The 22,944-nt window shown below is 34.8% G+C and overlaps 1 protein-coding gene across 5 annotated transcripts in view; it reads right to left on the bottom strand.

The window, feature by feature from the left end:
- Window positions 1-22,944, bottom strand: part of DPY19L3 (dpy-19 like C-mannosyltransferase 3) — a 37,371-nt gene that overhangs the window by 8,883 nt on the left and 5,544 nt on the right. For 3 of the 5 annotated variants that reach the window (XM_065641153.1, XM_065641156.1, XM_065641152.1), the window contains 13 exons: window positions 18,076-18,166; window positions 17,100-17,221; window positions 16,753-16,898; window positions 15,236-15,359; window positions 14,322-14,456; window positions 12,504-12,635; window positions 11,298-11,399; window positions 10,586-10,659; window positions 10,184-10,342; window positions 8,546-8,668; window positions 8,102-8,213; window positions 7,491-7,547; window positions 2,659-2,741 (listed from right to left, as the gene is read on the bottom strand). In XM_065641153.1, coding sequence (XP_065497225.1) covers window positions 2,659-2,741; window positions 7,491-7,547; window positions 8,102-8,213; window positions 8,546-8,668; window positions 10,184-10,342; window positions 10,586-10,659; window positions 11,298-11,399; window positions 12,504-12,635; window positions 14,322-14,456; window positions 15,236-15,359; window positions 16,753-16,898; window positions 17,100-17,221; window positions 18,076-18,166 — 1,460 coding nt within the window. Of the gene's footprint in view, window positions 1-382; window positions 478-2,658; window positions 2,742-7,490; window positions 7,548-8,101; window positions 8,214-8,545; window positions 8,669-10,183; window positions 10,343-10,585; window positions 10,660-11,297; window positions 11,400-12,503; window positions 12,636-14,321; window positions 14,457-15,235; window positions 15,360-16,752; window positions 16,899-17,099; window positions 17,222-18,058; window positions 18,167-22,944 lie in introns of all 5 variants that reach the window. The other 2 variants (XR_010606695.1, XM_065641154.1) reach the window with 2 other exon arrangements.

The raw sequence follows: 22,944 nt of genomic DNA on the forward strand, positions 1-22,944 counted from the left end.
ACGTAAGTAAGAGTGAAGAGTTAAAATTCATAGCTGGCTTGAAATTAAAATATAGCCATTAATAAAAATTACTAAAGGAAAGAACCACCACTGAAACATGGGCGTTCCATTTTTGTAACCTTAAGAGCTTTTTTGAAACTTGTGGGGTTCCCACTAATAGAAAAATTTGCCTGCTTATCCCCCACACCTGATTCAAACACAGCTGACATACAACTATGCTCTGCCAAATCTCAGTCTCGGTTCACTTTTCCACTGTTTTGGTGGTTGTCTGAGATTTCTAAGAAGCTTCTATATGATTTTTGGTAACTGCTTATGAAATATTCCACAATTCTAGACAGGTTTCCTCTTTAAAGGCAGAAGACATTGCTTCTTAAACACTTACCAGAAGTAAACCGAGTAGGGAAGTTCACGCTATTGATTTGCTCATTCTACTGATATTCTTCCCCATCTCACAAATGAGCATGTTGTTCCTGTTGTCTTGGGGAGAAAGACCAAAACTAAGAATTTTAATACACCTCCCATCTGGGAACACAGCTGTGAACTATCCCTGTGTCTTTGGCAGGACCTTCTTGACCTTTTTTTTTTTTTTAAAAAAAAAAAACCTAAGAAAATGAGGTGGTGAGTAGGAAAATGCAAGAGGCTGGGATACGCAAGATCATTATGTAAAAAATTGCGCTCTGCAATAGATGCAGCCCAATACTAATAGTAACTTCACTGTAAAGATACAAACTAGTATATCTTCCTGAAAATGCTGTGGTAATTTCAGTAAGGGGAAGATTAAAAAATACATCTGCAGACACTTCACAGTGGACGGACTAATAGCTGGCTGTTATTCAGATTGTGTATTTGGAGAGGGTAATATGCATTTGGACCTAGGCAGATGGAAGGGTTTTCTTGTTGTGGAGAGATGGTAACATAGATGAGTTATTCCTAATTCACTGCTATACATGACAAATTAGATTTTCTCATACTGAGTTTTAATAATGAATGATGAGTTCCTGACACCAACCTTGACAGATCATTAACTACAGCAGAACTATCAAGTGTTACTATAGTAAAATACCTTTCTTATATATCAAAACTTAAGAAAATCTGTTCCACTTCAAGAAACTTACCATAAATTTTGTTGACTTGTATTTAAAGCATAGATAATTAACTCTTCTTTATATGAACATTTGTAAATACAATAAATTCTAAGTAGAAAATTTCCCCCGTAATTGTCTGTCACGATTTAAAACGAAAAGAGGATAAGCACCAGTTTAGTATTCTCAGCACTAAGAACATGTGAAAAATTATTCTCATTGGATCCAGTCAAATCTAATTCATGGCTGGGAATAAGTCCACATGCATATTTTATGTATAAATCTATACATAACTCCACATATTGTACACAGGAGACCTGAACTATCAGGCATTTACCATCTTTTAATAAAACAGTACTGCTAAATGGAACTGGCTGGTAAACATTAGTCACAAAAACGTGTCAATATGGCTGCTAAGATTCTAAATGATGGAGAAAAACATGGCCTGCTTTCCAAATAAGTCAGCGAAGGCTTGTAATATATTTTACTTTTAAATTACTCCTTCTAGGTTATGGATTAAAGAAATAAAACATTATGCAGTGTAAATGGGTAGAATGGGCTGGGCAACTGGTTTCACTGAAGTTTATTGTGTACGAAAATACAGGGCTCCAAGGAAATACTTCAAACAGTTCAATGCTAAATGTAGTAAATTCAGATTTACTTTCAGAATGTTTTCCTCCAGAACATCAAACTAATTAAAGAAAAAAAAAAAAAAATCTTTGTCGGAGTTCAAAATAAATACAAGTCCCAGGAATATCTCTGTTCAGAACTTAAGAATTTTCAAGTGGTTCCTATATGTTAATAGAGAACATATCAGTTAAATTAACCATCCTCCACAGAACAGTTTCCACCTAAAACTATTTATTTCCACAGAAACTATTTCCACTTAAAAAAATAGCTTCCTATGCTCTGTGTGAAAACAGAAGTGATAAGGTGGGGTTGAAATTATCAATTCGTACTCATGAAAGACTTTGCACCTACGCTTAGCTGTGGCTAGTTCAAGTTCTACTACAAATATTTTGTTTACAGTTTAGAATGAATATTGGTATTAATTCTAATAAATATAACCAGTTCCGATTATTTTGAAGTTCAAGAAACAAACTGTAGAGTACAAATTTTCCAGCCCTAAAACTCTACATCCAAGCTGTTTAAAATTGTAAAGTTAAAAAGAGGAGGACACCAGGTAGGGGGGGAAAAAAATTATTTCACTGTGAAGATCTACTAATGTGAAGAGGTAGCTATAATATGATGGAAGAAGCTTGATACCTCCAAGCTGACCTCTTTCAGCTGGGAAAACTAAGTGTGCTTATGGGAGCAAATGGAGTCAACTGGTTCCCTGACGCGAGGGCAATACAGCAGCACGATACTGGAACCAGAGTCTGGGGGACTTTGCATATAACTGTTCTCCACAGCCGTTAATATGCTAACCTCTTGATAGCCCCTTTATCCTCAACTATCTCCATGGGTTACCAGAGATCACTGATGAGCTGTGACAAAATAAGGACAACACTATAACTAAGAACATTAGATCTACTCAAATAGCATTTAACTTAAATAGAGAAAAAAATCCTCTTACTTAATCCAGTTCATCAGCTCCACAGTGTCTGGGTCATAGAATTCTCTCAGCTCTGACAGTTCATCCATTATTCCTGGCCAGAACTATAATGAAAATAAAAGAAAACAAACTGGAGACAGAATGATTAAAACAAGTTCTGGATGTTGAAACATATTATTTCCTCTTAGCTGGAAACTGATCTTGTCTAGCTCATGGATAAGTTGCAAGACATAAGCATTTCTTCCCTTCTCAGGAAGGACATGTGGCTGCCATTGCAGTATGAAAACACAGTTTCAGAGTTTGAGATCTGCAGCTCCTGCCAGATGACCAGAAGGAACAGAATTACCTGCTGTGGTGAGCCTGAGAAGAACAGCTTTTCTCAGGCGCACATCTCACGGGAGGTTTGCAGAACTCTATTAGTTAAGATCAGTTTTTATCTTAAAATCAATGGGAAACTAAAAGTTGACACCAAATATGATTGTTGTGTGCTGTATCTACTTTACAAGTGAAGCTTTTCAGTCTCCTGGACTCTATGATGAATGTTAATGTTTTAATTGATTTCTTGAAAAATATAAAGCTTTATGAAAAGGAACAAGGCATCACGTAACAGTTCAATATGTAACAGCCACAGGAGAAGGAAAGGCCCCACAAATTAACATTTAGGTTTGGAAAGGCAAATTGCAACTCTATAAAAAAAGGTAGGAAATCCGTATCAAAAGTTAAAATCATTAGACGTGCTGTGGATGCCATTAATGGCATTTCATAAGTTTGAATTAACAGAGAACCACTGCAGAAAATAAGAAAAAGTGTGACTGAATGGCAACACCCAATAGATTATTGTGGGAAAAATTCCAAAATTTACTGAAGACAAGGAACACGCAAATCAAATTTGGAGGAGAGAAATAAGGATTGAAGTTGATTCTGAAAAGCTTAACCCTCTCAAAAAAAAAGAAAAGCTTACAAAGATTTATTTAAGGGTTTCTTGTTGTTTAAGCTAGTGAATATTCAAGGGCAAAAGGGAGCAATTAAGAGAGAATGACGATGTAATGACTTATTGCTTTGCATCAGTTTTTACTACAGAGGATGTTATGGTGAAACCTATTGCAAACCTGCTTTCTTTAGATAATAAAAATTGCTGGCTTGCAAAGTGAAATGCCATAGGAAAAAGTGTAAGAAAACCTGCCTCACAATCTAAAAAGCCATAAATCATCCAATTTAGGTAATAATCATCCAAGTGTTAAGAAGGAATTTGAATGTGATGCTGCTGAGCTACTTGGCAAAAATATGCATTCTTTCACTAAAACTGGAATTATGCACGGATTTTGTTCTGGACTGGAAAAACCTTGAGGACTTCTAATTTCCAAAAGCCTTAAAGAATACTCGTATAGTAGAAGATAACATGAAATGTTATTGCTGACGCACATCAAAACCAAAAAGAAAGCCAAGAAAATAGAAAGGTGGCATACTCTAAACTGGTAATGGGGAATACTTTTCCTAAGGTATGCAATTACTCATTGAAAAATAACACTAAGTCCTAAAATTCACAAAAATAAAAGAAATAATAAACTCTTAACTTGATGACATGACTATAGGAAGAAATTTAATTATTAGGAGATTTAGGTACTAAAGTAGTTGTCTGTTCCCTTACCCTAGCTCCTTAGTGGATGTAAGACAATGTTTTAACATTCAGGAGCAAAATTAAACACTTTCTGAGTGAAAACATCTCAACTCTCTATATTGTAGAAAGATTTCAGCTTTTACTTTCACATTATTTTTATCCCTCTGGCTGAAGATCATGGATTTCATCCAGTATAACAATGCTTAAGCTTCTTATTGAATATCTGGTGTGCTTTGGGTTTTCAGTGTACTTCGATTTATTAATAGTTACTATCCTCAAATACATAAATATATAGGATATACACAATTTTTAACTCAATGCCTGTGATAAGAACCCAGAGATTTATAAGAGCTTGCAGCTTTTCCTGACAAACAAACAAACAAACAAACATATTTTTCATTCTAGCTAAAAAGTGCAGAGTTAGACAATTGTTCCAGCCACAACCTTGGAGATGCTGAACAGTCCACCAATGATTATGGGAGTTCAGTACTTCCCAAATGCAAGGATATTTATTTTGAATTCAAAAAGTATAAGCATTAAGCCTTTGGCCTCTGAGACTAAGAGAAAAGCAAGTACTACTATATTATTTATAGTTACTGTTGGCCTAAGAACAAAAATTAAGAATCTCCCCAGAGAAACAGGATTAGATTTAGATATTACAAATAAACATGTCATTTTCTTTTGCCATTTCTTCTACAGATTGTCAGCCTGACAAACTTTAGGTTTAAAGGATAAATACATACAGTACATATAGGGAGCTCTTCACTACAGCCAAACACTGCTGAGATCATTGGTATATGTTGCATTATATGCTCCAATAAATGTATATGTTTGGAGCAAAAGGACTTGGCCATGATGAAGATAAAAGTGCAGTTTGAGAAATTATATGAATGGACAGTTTACTAGCAAAGAAAAATCAAGTTTATTTGGTAAAACCAGGAACTATAGACCTGCTGGAACTCAAGAAGTATTTGTAATTTATTTAGGAATGACTGACATACAAACACAAATTGATGGGTATTATTCTGTTGAGAAGTTAAATGCAATGGACACAGATACAGCTGAAACCTATTTATAAAGAGCATGAAATGAAACAAATAATATTTAGTACTGCATTATATACATGTGTTATCTGCAGCACAGTTAAAGTAAGCATGGAAACACTTCAGCACTTTCACTTTATCTAAAAGATGTTTGCTAATGAAGACAACTTGTGTATATGGAAATATAGATGTCTTATAGGTCTCCAATATAGATGTCTTATAGGTCTCAAAACATACTGTACCTGAAATCGGAAATATAGCTAGTATTGTAGATGCATCTGTATCTCAATACATTTTGTTCAAGTGATGTATTTGGGACTGTAGTAACCACATGCCTCAAAAGAGGCTTTCATTAGCTTATTCAGGATTAGATTAATAATCCCATAAAACGTCTATTTTGAGGAATGGCACTAAAGAATAGTTCGTCTGACAAACATAACCGTGACAGAATGAAATACAAAATTTCCCTACTAATACTTCAAGAAAACTAGCCATGCTGACGGGTTAGCTTTGTGGTGAATATGCACTCTGCGCCATCACAGTGCATGAACAGATAAATTCTTATCTGGAAAGGAGAAAGATAAGTAGGTCTCTGTCATGAAAATCTACTTGCACCATTGGCTTCTTTCTGAAGGTTGTAGAGATAGAATATATAAACACGTTCTCACAGAAGCAATGGATACTTTCTGGATCTCTCTCTGTAAGAATTTTTATTCCAAACACTGCCAGGGAATGCGGTGACAAGCTGTATCTCTGTCAGGCAGGCTGCTTTCCTGAGGGCTCACCAGCTCTTGCAGCGTTGCAGAAAAGACACATGCAGACAGCCACTCCTCTGGTAGCTGAACTGCAAGAACTGACTTAAGTACTGCAAGATGATGTGTTTCTTTATTCCCACTGAGCACTTTAGAAAATTGTATTTTTAATGTACAAAAAAAAAAAAAAAATTCCTATATTTAGAAGAAGCACAAAAATGAGGCTTTCCAGGCAGACTGAGCACAACTAATGACTAATCTAAAGCCTATGAAAATCAGTGACTTCTGTTGACTTCAGAATTGAATCTGACAGGATTTAGGAACTTCACATCTGCTCATAAAGAGTGGGAGGAAAATTATTCCCAGTTGATCTGTCACATTAGACTATCTATGCTCTTGGCATTACCCATGTCAAAATAAATGGCATTTTCTATTGTTTTCAGAGACAATGAAAATGCTAAATGACTTCCCTAACCAGCATACCAGTAGAAAAAATACTCCTAAAAAGTTCTCTAGCAGAAGAATAAGAAAATTTAAGTGGAATACATCAGTGTAACTTTACTGAACAAACTGTTATAGTATTTTTCGACTTTTTATTTCAATGTTTTAAGGGCGGGGAACAGATTTCCAGAGTGAACTCTGTTAGCAGCTTCCTTAACTGTTATGCTTTACTACTACCTTTTTAACTTTAATAATGAAATTTACCTTGCGTTTCTCTGAGAGTAATTATTTAACAGAAATATTCTCATGTCACACTAGGTATTGCAGGAATAACTTCTCCATCAGAGTAGCATTGGAATTTTTTGTCTTTGCCAATACAGATTAAAAGAATGCTATGCTCATTAAATTAATGTTCTAAATCTGACTGATATGATGGACCAACCGACTAATAATCTTGTACATGTGCTTATTTTAAATATGTTTTATGTATTCACATTTAAATATTTGACCATAATAATAATTTGTTTCTGGGACAGACTGAGGATAATATAAGTACTTGACTAGTTTAACAATTCTGTACTTCAAACCATACGAGATGAGGCAGTGCAGTATAGAACACTATGATTATTTCTGCTCCTACAATTAATCATTACACAATTTCACAATCTGCATTTATCTGCAACTTAGTTAAAACCAAACGAGACAACTTACATTTCCATAAAATTATGCATGTAAATCACAACTGGTAACTTACATATACAATCAGACAAACATTTGTATCTATGGACAACTACTTTGGGTCAAATGAGCCCAACTGATCCTTTACGTACAATTTTGTATGTGTAAAGGTACTTGCACCTCACAGTCTATGCCAATTTTTAAAATTCAGCTACAAATCTTGTACGCAATTATTTATAAGACAACATCACTTAATGAGAAAAGGAAAATTCCATGCAACCAAAAAAATGCCAAAATATACAGGAAAAAAACCCCTCTTACCTTATATGAAATGTATAGTAATGTAATTATTGGTATAGAATACTTAATCACATGTGTCTAAAAGAAATCACAAAAAAAATTGGTTATTCTGATGAAACACTTATTTGGATAAACTTAATTTTTAATCTAATGATATCTAGCGCATTTATCACATGGTGCAATTTACAGAGTTTGAATTTTACAACCATGTTCTGATCTTGTTTTCAAGTAAAACCCTTCCTACAGACCCACTGCAAGTGGTGGATTTATTTGTATATACTTAAATCTATCTTCTACAAAGTGGAAAACACCATATCATTTGGTATAAGAGACTGTAAAGGTCTTCTCAGACCTCTGATGATTTCTTAATAACGTGACAGACTTTTTTAGTAAAATTGTAGTTATTTTTCATCGCCACATCTATATTGCCATCTAGTGTATTCAAATGGAATTGTTTAATATATAAACCACTAGAAAATACATTTTACTTACTAAACTTATACAAATGTACTTCAAAGATATCCAGTTTAAGAGAACTACAAACAATATTCATTTCAGATGTCTTTTAAATCTGAGTCTCGATTTGGTTTAGATATGGGGCAAAAACCAATTTCATGAAGAGTAGCGCTAACCCTCTGTGGTGTGTAGAGATGGATACACTTCAGGATGAGTTTCCACACTTCTGTACTGCACAGGCCAAAAGATGCAAATACACACATGTGGGATGTCCAGAGGTATTTCATTCTGGAAGAATACAGACAAGTTTTTGCTGATCATCTGGAGCTCTGCTAAGTGGTGCCAATAAGAATGTTAGAGAAATTCTGAACATAGTTTTCTTGGACTTTCAGGACTCTGAAATAACTGTGTAAAAGATTAACTTCACACTTTGCTATGTGCTCTTGAGAACATCTCTGTTGCCAAGCTTCCAAACATTCTTTTTGGCAATGTCTCCATCTACAAGCAGAAATGCAGCCAGGAGAGAAAGAAGGTTCATGATCCTATCAGTTTGTGTATATTTGACACTCTTATCAAAATAAAGTCAATTGGCTAAAAAAGTAGAACTTTTAAAAATATACCTCATTGTGCTGAATGCCAGACATCCAAAAAGGACTGTGTGAATAAAGTTGTAAGCAGCATCAGGCTTCAGTGTTACTGTGCATTCTTCTGTTTCTTCCAAGAACTGGACTTGATTTGAATCACTAATTAAACAGAAGAAAAAAAAAGTGTTATAGTCAGTTCTGTAACACATTTCATATAGTTGTCTGTATTTTAAAAAGCATTTAATCCTTCTGATGCTAAGAGCAATACCACTGCTATCAGTCCACAGTCTTCTGTTACACCTATGACATAATTAAGCCCCATAGCACCAACCTCGTGCAGCATCAGGAATTTATTTTCATGTCTGGTTTTCTGGAAATGCAGTGGGTTTAAACAGGCTGTTCTAGAACAAGACTAAATCATTTACAGAACAGCATGCTTTGTATATTGCTTGAAAGAACTACTCCCACAGGGGTCACAGGGCTTTGGATGAGCATGAAGAATTTAACTGTGTTTTGTGGGGCAGTGCTGGTATATCTGGATGCTACTAAGGCTGCAGATTGAAAATAAGATTATAGAAAAGATGTGCTGAAAAGGCTGGTTCTTGCTTGATGTGGCTACTCTTGTGGATGTATATGGAGAGCTGACTAAAAAAAAATCCTGCTTACATGTGTGGGTTTTTTCCCTGTTTTTTTGAGTGGGGGATAGTTGAGATAACTAGTCAGTGTTAAAAATTAGGGTAGTGTTTGGGATTACATTTTGAATTACAGAAAATAACAGCTCCAGAATCTTCTTTTTATTTTTAAAAAGGATTGATGCAGTGAGTTTAAGAGGCTGGTCGAATAATACCAAAGTGCCTTACAGATGACTATGACTTCACAGTTATTATAACGTAGTTTCAGAACATCTTAGATCCTCTCTCTCCCTGTTCCATGCTATTTTCCACCAAATCCATGACGAGTGGCATTAGTTATGTGACACTCCTTGAATTTTTGCTTGATCTAGTTTTGTATCATCCCTTCTAACTTTTGCCCAAGTTACAAATGTAAACCCGAGAAATTTATAATGAACCATTACTTTTTTTTTTTTTTTTTTTTAATAGCAGTTCAGTACTAATTTTCTCCTAGTGTTCCGTAAATTACTTCAAATCCTGGAGCTCAGCTGTGGGAAGAGGCAGCAGTGATGCACAGCTGCAGTCTGGCACTCCTGCTCCTTGCCACACATCACAGGGAGTTCAGCACAGACCATCCCAGCTCATTTCTGGGCAGTCTGAGGATATCACCAGGGAAATCTTTAATTGGGAGTGCTTTGCACAGGGAAAATGGGCCGAACTAAAGAAACTAACATTGCTTTCTCTACAGACACCCTTCCCCTGCTTCCCACTCCCCTAAAAAAAACTCCAGTCAACCAACCCTACACACACTGCAAAACTTCAACAGCAAAGAGCTTGAAGAAATCTAGTGAAGAATGTTTCTTTGTTTAGTCTCATTAAATCCTTTACATTTTTAGCTATAATAGGAAGCTACTTATTTTGATCTCTCTCTTACATGTCCTACTGTTTGCTTGGTACCTGTGGAAAGTAATACTGTGTGCTGCTGTACTCAACTGTCAGTTCCTTAGCCTGTTGAAGAAGAGAAAATGGATAAAAATGTGAATTATTTTTAAACATATTTTACCTGAGGTTCCGAAAGGCAACAATTACAGCTGCTACTGTCACCAGGAAGAGAACAAATATGTAGACGTAAAAAAGCAAGGTATCTGAGAGTCTTGAAAAAGTATTTAATGGTAGTAATCCAAAAGCTTCTTCGCAAAGATACAGGTTAGCATCAAAATCTCTAAGGAAAAAAAAATAATCCCTGTCATCATGTATTTCATAACTTGATGTCAAAAAAGACCAGCTTCCTTTTTTCTCAAGCAATTATAAAGCCACAGTTGTGCAGATTATTATGAAAGAAAATGTATGACATAAACATGAGGTAAAAATCCATGATTCATTACCAAGATTTGAAATGAGCAACAACCTTCAGGCTTCACTTAATGAAGTCATACAAAAAAGTAAAATTGCAGCTAAATCATACCTTGTTGCCCCAAATCCAAATTTTGCTTTCAGGAATTTGAATATATGTTCATCTGACTCAAGATGAAGAATTTTCTACAAAGGGGAGAAAAAAGAAAGGAAATTATATTTTAAGTATCAAAAAATTAAGCTTCATACAGTAAACAGTTTTTTCAGCATTTAAATGAAACTGTGAAGCAACACAGTTATTGAGACAGGGCGCTTTGCAACCAAATAAGCATTCAGTTTGTAATTATGGTCCTGTGGTCCAAAAGGCAAGTTACTTACTTTTTAGACTATTAGTTTCTTGTTTACAGATAAAGACTATCCAGGACAAGTTGCTTTTAGCTGTATTTTTCATTTCAATGACTTATATTTTACTGTGATACTTTTAATTTCCATGTGTACTAAAGTTAATCTGTTGATATAGATCAGTTGAAGAGACTAAAACTCAAAAGCAGAAAAGGTGTTACTGTTACTAATGTCTGCAGATATCTCTGTGCACAAGAAGAAATAAATGTATGGTATGGTCTACAACGTTTTTATAAGCATTCATGTCTAACTGCATTCATTGAAAAGTAAATTCAAAGAAAAGCTTTGCAAATGCTCAGCAGTATAGGAATGCAGTAGTCTCTGAAATGCAGTCAAATATTCCAATTTTTATTTAATGACATTACTGGAGATGATTAACAAATAGCTTTTGTAAGTTTCTATATTAAAAATTATATGCTTACCTTGATTAATTTATTTATTAGGAAAGTCAACCACATGACTAACAGTACATGGAGGATAAGTTTTCCAAGCCTATTAAGCAAGGTGCCCTTTTTTAGGTTTTTCTAGAAAGAAAAAAATATTAGTATTTCAGTACTTTTTTGTATGTATTTGGAACAAAATATTAATATTTCAGTACACTTGTATGTATTTAGAACAAAAGCAACACAGACTATTTCAGATTGCTAGGCCTGATCAGGATGAAATTTGTATTAGGTTCATGTAAGCAAAAATGTATACATAACCAAGTAGCGAGAATGAAGATATATTTCTTCCACAAAACCAAAGGGACAGTGTCACAAGAACTTCCCAGCATGTTGACCTGTCGGAGTTCTGTAACCAGCTAAACAGCCCTTCCTTCAGAGGCGGCCCCATTACATCTATACAACTGCTGGCACCCAGTGCACCTGTTGCTGTTTTCCAGGATTCCCCTAATTTCAATAGCATTGTGTGCCTTTTGAAATATCTGTTCTTTAGACCTTCTGCCTGAGTGTGGCAAAGGTGTCTTCTGGCTCTGTCAGTTGACAGCATTTTGAGCAGCTTTCCAGTTCAAAGCTCCAGATCTGAGCATGGATCTTTGGCTGCTCACAGGCAACTTGGAAGAGGTGCAGACATTTTCTGACTATGAAAAACACAGTCCTGATTTTTAAAGGTCAGGAGTGAGAGATATCAGGAATGGCCCTGTAAGTTCATATATTCTAATTAGAGGCTGTCGTCAATGCCAGTATCAGAAAAACGAGAATTGTAAAAACAGGAAAAAAACCTCCTAACCTTTGAAAGAAACAAAAGATTTCAGTAAACTGAATGTGGTATGTGCCTAGTTCTCCCAGAATATTTTGTTGGAAGGCAGATCCATAACTACAAGACAAGTGCTGCTGAAACAGGTGTAAAGTCCATTTATGCAATTTTTTGCAGGATCTAAAACTGCAGCTTGCACAATCATAAATGTTAACAGCAATCACAGAATTATGGTGTCTGATGTGCTTGGCTATGCTGTAGTTAGTATAATTGAATTCATTATTTGATCATGCAATGTTTTTGTTGCTTTACGCTATGGTAATTCCTTTAATTACTATTAGTAATTTAAAATTATAATGCATAGAAATTACTCATTTATCTCTATATATCACACTCCTCATTTAGTACTACAGAAATATTTTGGTACCTACCTGGATTGTTCTTGTTATCAAGACAGAAGCATTAAAACTTAAAAGTAATGATCCAAGTATCATAGAATTAAAGAACTGTAGGACACAGACCAGAAGTAATCCAGAAATCTGAATGATATACAGCCACATAACCTGTAACAATAATGAGATTTTTATGCCTACAAAACTTTACAGTCATAGCTGCTTTTCTTTGAATGTGTTTTATAGTTTATTTAAACATCAATTATTCTTACTAAAAATGTATCATCTTACACTAAATCATCGTACTTACAGCCATTACTATATCCTCCCTATATTTATGTCCTGAACTAGTTAGATCAATATTTTATGCCTGTTTTATACCTAGGAGAGCCTGATGCTATAATAAAGCAGATACGTTAACTTCAGAGTGAGGAAAATATTAATTACTTAATATTTGGAAGGTGGTTTTTTATTTTCATTGGTCAAAGAATTGTTTCTGTAGCTTCTCTAATGTCTTTCTGACTAAAGAGTTATGGCTCAGTGCAGTTCAGTAATCAAGCATCAGCTGATTTCTCTAACTTTTTAATAATAGTCTAGTATAGCCCTTTTTGAGCTATGCTAAACTACTACAAATGTTAAACTGAATGCAAACACTAAAAACCACCTGATTTTCTGATAAAGTGGTACCAAAACATAGATTTTACCTGGCACAAAGAACGTGAGTTCAGTCTCGTGTTACAGAGTGGTGTAAATCAGTATCAAATGGCCCAACAAACTCCAAGAGTTTTAAGGAGAACTTTTTTGAAAATTAATATGGAACAAGAGGAGTACAGCATGTCCGTTTCAGTATAATTCAGGATGAAGCTGGTAATTTGCCAGCTTTTAAGGCAGCTGATTACTGACATTAATTGCTAACTTCATCTTACACTTGCAGATATAATAAAGAGTTTAGAAACTGTTAAATAAACCACATTCATTTTGATATGCAGCCACCATGCTAATTTGCAGTTAAATTAATACAATCACTAACATTCAAGTCTGCTTCAAATTTAAAATGAAATGAATATGAATTATGCTTCATCCTACTGTAACCTTCCTTAACGTTAGAAGCTTTTTCAACTAGTGTAAGCTTTTACAAGGGCTAAAAACATCTCAGTAGAATTCCACAGTGAGATTAAATTCAAAGACAATGTTTTCATCCTCTGCAGTATATTTCTATTTCAAAAAATTCACTGTAAATGATCCCTTATTTTCTTAGTAACATTTGTTTTGCTTTTTGGCTTATTCAGTTCAGCAACATATCAGTGACAATGTTGTTATTTTGGGATGAATTTCAATGTACAAAAGAAAACTGCTTCTCTTGAGCAATTTGGTCCATCATCTTTCTCTTTGTGGTATGGTGCCTACACCTCACTTTCAAACAAGGATACATGATACTTGAGGCAAAATTCATGCATTCATTCTTATGACTTCAACTTAGGCAAAAATTTCTTGTGCGAATTTTTTTTTTCTGTCCACTTCCAGAGGACGTGCTTAAGCTATTACATCAACTGCTATGATGGTTTTAAAAGCAATCCCTTAGTAGTGTCAAAACATAGCTGTGCCTAAACAAAACTAGACAAAAATTAAACAATAGAAGTGAATTAGACAAAGTGAAATTAAATCAGCAGAAAAAAAAATCAGAAATGGTGTTGCTCTGTATATTAATTTTTACACTTGCAGTATATACACTGTGATTACTTAAAAGCACAAAGCAGCACAGTGTATAATCTGTATTACTTTGGGCATCTGCACCACTGGTTAGTAAAACACCTCCAAAACTGAAAAAAGTTTGGTTATTTCCAAATGTGATCTTACCTTTGCTGTGGGAAGCATGTCAAAGCAGTCCAGTATGAATAACGCCAGCGCCTGTATCAGCATCATAAACTGATTAAATTGCCAAGTCAGGCTAAAGAGAAACGTTGATACGAATACAGCCATAAGTGTCATTCTCTAGAAGGAGAGAAAGAAGTTTTATTGAACTCTACAGTTTCCCTAATGAAAAATTAATAAATTATAAATCCCCCGTCTCATCCCTGTCCCCCACCAATAACCAAAAACTACCTTAATTTGTGGGGTTTTTTAAATCAATTTTTAAGACATTAATATAAGTTTTCTATCTGCAATAACTGCTTGGAGGATAACAACAATTTTTCAGAGTTACAGGTTCTTGTATTTATGTCTGTATTTTACAATTGTAATAGCACTTGCAACAAAAGGGTAAGATCTCAAATAGTTTCAGCCCATAGATTAACATGCAATATGTGTTTTACTATGCTATAAATAGCAGTTACTTGAACAAATTGAGGAGTAATGACTTAAGAACTGTTTGTCAAAGACTGTATCACCAATTTGCTTTTATTCTTGCAGATAGGGACAACATCCTGTATTTGTAAAATAAATGAAATCAAAAGAAAATCTTTAATCCTTGTGCTTTACAAGCTTTTCTGCTGCCCACTTTACATTAGTCTCTTATGTTTTCTTAAATACACAGTACTGTTGTCATGTACTCTTTAGAGCTTACCTTTGTTTTTTTTCCATTGGTGAGCATATGTATTCCAACTACTTCTGAATTAACAGAAGGCTCATCTGATTAATGTCTTCAACGTTATAAGTGATTTGTGTGTGTATATATCCATTGCTATAAATGCTTAATAAGTATTTTGTCCTAAGTTTTATAGGCGCTTTTCTAATACTAATTTTACTGTGTCATACTTGTTAGAAACACTCACTTCTTGAACAGGCTGCAAATGAGTTCTGAGTAGGTATGTGATGGCTGCTATCTGAACAGCAAAGAATGGTAGTGCCCAGTTCTCTCTTAAAGGAATGGTGAATTCTACTCTTGTAGTATCTACTCTGTACAAAACAAACAGAGTTTCATGAATTTAAAACATATAAAACACCAACATGGTGACAGAGAGATTGCAATGAAAGGCATCAGCTTGGATAATTTAAAAACAAACACCCACCCAAACAAAAGCACTCCCAAAATCCAGCATGTGGAGTTTTCAGGCCACAGGTAATTTTACTTCATTGTTTGGTTTGTAAAAAGCACATATAAGAATAAATAGATATCAATATCTTCACTGTGATCCCACTGCATTGGATTTGAATACCACTAAAATGGTTAGAAACTTCTGGTCATTTTTTTAATGTTCTACCATAAAAGGTATGTGATGGAAGTTAGTAAAAGTTCCCCAAAGGGCAGTCATTTACAAAACTTGAATTAGAAGTTAAAACCAAAACAATTCCCTTTTTTCTTGCATAAAGAAAATGTTTGCTAAAAAGCAAAGTAAACAACACATCTGAGACATGCTTAACTGGATGAAAAAACATCTGAAATGGAGCTATTCAGTAGCCTCAGATGTACTTCACCTGAACAGTAAGTCTTTATCCAAATCAATTTATGTACTTATTCTATTTGCATAAAGGATAACAAGCTTCCATTGTTCGTGAATTAATAGAAAGATGGACAAAGCAAATCTGTTCCAAATATTGTGTAAATGGAAAAGATGACCTCAGGAAATAGACATGTAAAATACTCCACATTGCATGTATTTTTTAATTACTTTCATCTTAGGAGAAAGAAACGTTTTACCACTATATACCTACAACGATTCTGTAATGGAAATGCTTACACATAAACTTCTTTACAGCTGCTGATTAACATATCAAAGCATTTTGACAGAACTGAAACTTTTTCTTGATGAAGTTATAGATAACAGCCTGTGTCACCACTCTTAGCTTCATGCCACGAGATTACTGCTGGCCTAAAAGCAGTCCTTTAATTTTGCTCTCCAAATTCAGATTTCTTAAGTGAGAAATCACTAGAACAGCTCAATTACCATCTTTTTGGAGGTTGAGTGTGGGGCAGTGAGGAGAGACCTGAAGGGCATATATGCAGGTGTCTTTAACACCTCAGAGATCCTAGGCTGGAGAAGACAGGATGTATCTTCTGGAGATCCAAATATGTCTGAAAGATGTAGTCCACTTTTAGAGACTAATTTAAGCCAAAATTTTCTAGTCAAACTTCTTGAAACTTTAAAATTCTAGTCTGAAATGTCAGCTCATTTCTGATTGTTTTAATTATTTTGTATTACTTAAACATTTTTTTTCCATTTTCTGGCTCATCTGGAGAGAGGCCTTATAGTTGGAGTTTTGTTCAATTAATCATGCATTTGAAGATTTAATGCCTTACCTTTGACATGAGGTACAATATTAGAATGATGGAATGTTTAATCTCACTTACCTGTTTGTAATATACCAGCAAGCTGCCAACAACCCTGAAAGCCATGTTCCACTAAGAAGCCAGCTTGTTACATACAGAGCAATGACATAAACTGCCTGAAGTCCAAACAAAGTGTAGATATAAAAATAAACGGGCTCTAGGTACTGCTGTAAAACACAAGAATACTGATGTTGACACAAAACACTCATGGGGGGGGAGTATACTTAATATGAATTAGGTTTTGCTTTTACAAATTACAAAGGTATTAGGAATATTTCTAATTAGAAAATAACTAAAAAGGGGAGCTATGATTCACTGCGCAATCTTCATAATGCACTTACAATCTAAAGTCATAAATAAACGCCTACCTGAATTGGAAGAATCCTATACAGAATGCTGAGAAACACCTCCTGGTAAACATTCATTCTTTCAAGTATGTTAATTGTCCTCACAGATTCAGTTTTATTGTCATATACTAAACCATGTAAACCTTAACGATAAAGAGAAATTGAAATAGGAGATTGTCATTTCCCCCCTCCACCTTCATTTGAACAGTGAATAACTTTTTCAAAGGTTATTTTAGGATCTCTCATCAAAAACTGCAAACTTTGAGTCAAGGATTCAGATCGCATTACCTCTGAATGAACATGACCTTCTGAGGTCTTCAGTTTCCCTGCTCGGAATGTGATGTAGAGTGCTAATTCAAGTACTGTACCTTTAGTAATGTATAAACCATTTATTTTTACACTTGCATTCCTAGCATAGAATCTGTGGTACATAGTGGATCTGAAGAACCACTCTTGTCACTACTTTGAACACAGGTGACGTTAATATTGACAAAAGTGTAGTATAAGTAAAATTGCTAAGGAGCAATTTAAGCACCTAGAAAACATGAGACTGTCACAGGAAAACAGCATCATTGTATATGATTTACTTGGAAGCTGCTCATTGTGGCACTTGCTGTCCAGGCATACAGAAAAAAAAAATGCCCCTTCCCACAAATAGCTCATAATTCAAATTAAACAAGAGAAGAATAAAAATGAAAGTAATACTGAATAAATCAGCAAGGCTGAAACCTTAACAGGTATAAAAGTTGTGCCTCAAAGTGATTGCCTTCATCAGAATGTGAAAGTGTGGCACAGAAACCAAGGTATCATTGTGAAATTTATTATGTTCATAACTTGGTGGTTCCCTGCTGTATGAACAGAATAAATCTGTGTCCAGTACAATTGTTACACTGTCTTTCACAGTTATAGTATTCCTTGTTCTCAACTAAATTTGAAAAAATACTAAAAATAGTCAGCTGCCAACATGAAGTAGAACTTACTTTACAGTTTACAATACCTTGCTGGATGGAAGCAGCCTGAATCATCTGTTTGTAGTAGGAATAATAAAGTCCACATTCTGTTCTGAATGAAATTTCTCTTTCAACTTCCTGTAAGTGAAAGTTCAACAGTCAATTCACTTTCCATTTCTTTTCGCCACTATGTGAAGCTGCTTTCAATTCCAATTCTTGCTGTACCAGGGAAATTAACCTATATGGTGGCTTGGGTCTTTGGGTTTGTGCATTCAAATAAAGGTAAAACATAGGGAGAAATTTGGGTGAGGGAGAAATGGCTGATGTATCAATGCCTCTGTTAACTGACAAAACATAAATGCCCTTTGTAATTCAGATATGCTGTTTGGAAACATTTTAGATCTCTTACTATTTTCTGTACTATTCCATGCTTAGATAAGTGCAGTGGCCAACAGCTGCACTTTAAAACTGCATATGTTTGCTCTACGCATTTAATCTTTTCTTCCAGATTTAGATATCCCATAGTATTCTGTGGCTTTGCCACCTTAAGTCTCAATGAATTCAGTGTGCCGTGCTTGGGGCTGCACCATAATGCCATTCTGAGATTTCAGCTGGCAGGGTACTCTGCTGCCTGTCAGCTGTTCATCACACTCATACTTCACTTACAGGTTAAAGGAAAAGTGATCATCTATTTGGTTTTAGGTGTAGGTAAAGTTATTAATTTTAAAATGTCCAAATTATTTAAACTAGGTACACCTCAGACCATGCCTCTTTCTTGGCTGATATTGCAGCAGGTGGAGTCTAGTGAGATGTGAGAGCTCTCCTAGAGAAAACTGTTCTCAGCACAGGATCTGTACTTTGGAATTAACCTCCTTTTGTTAACTTGTTAGTTGTGAAGACCTAATGAAATTTGACAAATTCAGAGCTTTGGGTGAACAAATTTAACAAAATAAGACTGCGTGAACTACCAATCTGAAGAGAAATAATAGACATCTTATACAAAATTATTTTATTATTAGTGATCTTTTTAGTAGTTTATATCAAAACATCCCAGCAAATATCCCTCATAAACAGTAAATTAGAAAAGGTTTATATTCAGATTTGAAAATCCAATGAGACTCCTGTATGTAGTGTAAGCAAGTAATTAGGAAATCCAAGTGAGATTTCTGAAAATGATCTTGTTATTTCAGCTTTCTTTAAAAAGAGTATTACTGAAATAACAGAATATTACTGTCTTTGAGATTTTTATGAATGCCATTCTGGTTAACGCAACCTTGCATAGAATCCCAAGACTTTCATCTTTCTCATACAGTCCCATCTCTTTTGCTGGAACAGAATCAATACTGTTTCAGAGCTAACATAAAGCTAGATAAAAAGTCATGTTGCTCCCTCCTCTACTGCCCAGTATAGAATCTTATCTCAAAACGTGTGTTTTATTGAAGTCAACTGTCGACAAACTAAACCAATATTAGTTCTGGTCTGAGAAAAATCAACAGATAAAAATGCATCTGATTCAATATAAGTTCACAATTAAACTCTCCAGCTGCTCTATGACATAAAAATCATTATAACACCAGGAGAAGAATCTGACATTGGCACTAAATACTAAAAGCCACACACTTAGCAAAATTAGAATGCTGGATTTTGAACGACTGCTAGTTTCAAATTCATCACTACTGAAAAGTTTTCTAATACCAAAAAGTGGCTGATTCTAAGTGCTCATTAAAAAAAAAAAAAGAAAAAAAGAAATGTTAACATTTGGAATTTATTAAGGGGGAGAGAGTAGTCACAGAGGGGGATCTAATTAGCAAAAATGCATTGAAACATGATTAATTTGTAATCCTGGCACCAGCTGTATTCAACCAAATGCTATACTTTATGAGGCAAACACTAGTGAGTTTTACATCTGTTTCATGCTAAGATAACATCTGTTTTATTCACTCACAATACTTTTCCAGTTCTACAGCAATTTATACTTTTCCTAGTATTGCCTGTCAATAAAAACATACAGACGTATGGGTAAGCATTATACGAGCACATGTTTATCTTTCTGTTTATTCAATTGTGAGTGTTTAACAAAGAAGTTACCACTGTTCCACAGGAAAAAAAGAACGTGATCCTCCAGGGTACATAGAGAGTTGCATATGATCTCAATTTATGTGATTGTATCCCAATAATATTAAGTGTTCAAAAAAATACAGGAAAGACTTTTCCTCTCGAGCGCAGTGCAAAATTCTAGAGCTTACGTTTCCTCAAACTCCTTAACCAAGTCATTCAGCCAAAGTCTGAGTTGAGTTTTTCCATAAATGAAGAGCATAAGCAAAGCACCAATTACTTTTCTTTTTTGACAAAGCTAAAACACAATTTGTGTAATTGAAAATATTTTTAGTTGTTCAATTTAAGATCAGAAAGATTTGAAAATTGTTTCAACCATACAAGCAGAAACTCAACACAGACAGCTGCTATCAATGTTCCCAGTTGCAAATCATGCCTTTGGCAAACATATTTAATCCTCGTGCTCGGTCTCTTGGCTGGTCAACCTCATGCCCAGCTGTTAGAAGGGCCCGGCTCCTACTCAGATCAGACTTTGGATCCAGAGTATAAGTACCCATAACCACTCAACAGGTGCTTCTTTGGAAATGTACCACTGAAGTACTGGACTGCCCTCCTTCTCTTTATGGCTTACGCGTACACTTTGCTGAGTTCTAACTAGCTGGCTACCTGTTTCCCTACTTATTTTAATCGTTCTTTTATATTCAAAATGTAAAAAGGGAAAATATAAGTATTTCAGAGGCAGAATGTCAGGATTCTTATCCTGCATGTCTGAAAGATTTAAAAGTTGATATTTTTATTCCTCACTTCTTGCAAGTAGCAATTTTATTAAAGGAAAATTCAATTACAGTAGTCTGAACGCTTACTCAGATGGGATGAAGAACAAATGAAAGCTCTGAAGTTTACCTGTTTGTGTTACAGTATTAATTTGCTACGTGGCCTTGGTTCATTCCTGTTCAAGGTGTCTTCAGAGTTTGCATTTGAATAAGCATTACAAGAGCTGACAGGAGAGGTGATGTAATTCTTCCCGCCCCATTTTGTTATTTTCATAGTACATCCTATTCCCAAAAGATACTGTACTTGAGGAGCAGTCACTACACTGCTATTGAAAATTACTGAAAATAGCCTAGCCATTTTATATGTGTAGTGCCAGAAAGTTTTCAGAAAACTGAGAAATAATTTTTTGGCTAAGAAATCTGTTTGGGCTTTCACCATCCTAAACAGAAATCTTTGTTGTTTTAATGCATATGAGAAGAGACTCAAACTTTTTTCTTCAAAATTGTTTGGTCAAGGTAAGTGGTTATAACCTTCTGTGACCCCTGCTGGAAGTGTACACAAACACAGCTCCTGACTATGTGACATGGTATTCTGCTTTTTTGTTTGTTTTGTTTTGTAGTTCTTTCTCGAGGTCTTGGGACAAAAAAAATACCAGTCATGTACCTCTTTCATAGCGTAAAGCACTTCTCAAGATCTGCATTTTCTGTTTTTCTGATAAGAAAACAGTATTACATCTTTCTCCAATGACCACGGCAAATTTATAACAGCAGGCATATTTATTATTAGGAAATAAGAACAAGATTCACACATACTGCAGCAGCTGAAACCAATGCACTGCTGAAAGCCATATTCAAAAAAGAATAAAACAGTATAACAACCACAGGTGAACCATTGCTGGAAGGCACCCCAAACTGATCTGGCTTTCTATGAACTGCAGTTGAGATTACAGAAAGGCAAATCACTGCAAGTGTATGTGCAAGTTGTGACTTCAATTACTTAGAAGTTAAGAATCCTGACTTTGCATAATGAACTCTTTTTACTTCTGTTTTTTAGGCTTGAATACAATTGGCAAACTGCACAATCGTGTAACTAAGCCATCATGATGTGCATATATCAATGAGGTCTTCAGAACAAAAATTGCACCCTTTCTATCTAAATGGTATATGTAAAAACCTCTGTCTAGTGCAAAAGGGTCAGATAAACACTGCAGACATCCTTCTACTGACGTACAAAGAGAGGAGTACCTTTACATAACAGAAAAAAATGACAAAACTAGTCTCCTCTTACATCTCACTATGTTAATTTCATAGCCATAATATCCTTTTGCATATGAATTCCTATCATCTAACTGTAGCCTATTGGAAGAAAGGAAAAAAATTCAGAGGTATAATATGTTGTTACACAATTTTTATATCAGAGTTCAGTAACGTAAAATCCCCAAATCTGCACTGTTTACAGCCAATTCAGATTAACTGAATTATGAATTTAAAATGTATGAAAATATAACTGGTTTAGAATTTATTTTCTTTTCCATGTTTCAGAGCAGTGGTGATGCACTATGTTTCACAATCATGAGGGTTAATGAAACACTGGATGTGTCTTAGTATTGCTTCCATTTCTTCTAAATGTAATGTTTCATAAAAATAAAATAAAACAAAATAACCTCTGCACTTCATTAAGCAAGGCATGCAATAATTGTGTGCCAAGGATCAGACTACAATCCCCCCTTCCGAGAATTAGGGATGGGGTATGCATTAAAATAAAACTTACTCTTTCAAAATTTTTTGAAAATTCAGTTAATATATGCAAAAATATATGCTTGGGCCAAATTACAAAATGTTAGAGAAAAAGGCAAATTTTCCATTTATTTTCAACATAACTTTTCAGGATCTCAGATTGTTCCATAGTGTATTTTATTCTTGTCTTTTATTAGTATATGGTATGTGCTGTAACTATGAGATTCGCCAATTCAGAAATGTTGGAAACCATGTGCATACATCGAGAGATACTACAATGTCCACTCACACACACAGGCACAGAGATATCTCTATACTGTTTTAGAGATGTTAGGCTGAGCCTTCCTGTCT

This window comes from Caloenas nicobarica, chromosome 9 (assembly GCF_036013445.1).
Source record: "Caloenas nicobarica isolate bCalNic1 chromosome 9, bCalNic1.hap1, whole genome shotgun sequence".
Classification (NCBI taxonomy): domain Eukaryota; kingdom Metazoa; phylum Chordata; class Aves; order Columbiformes; family Columbidae; genus Caloenas; species Caloenas nicobarica.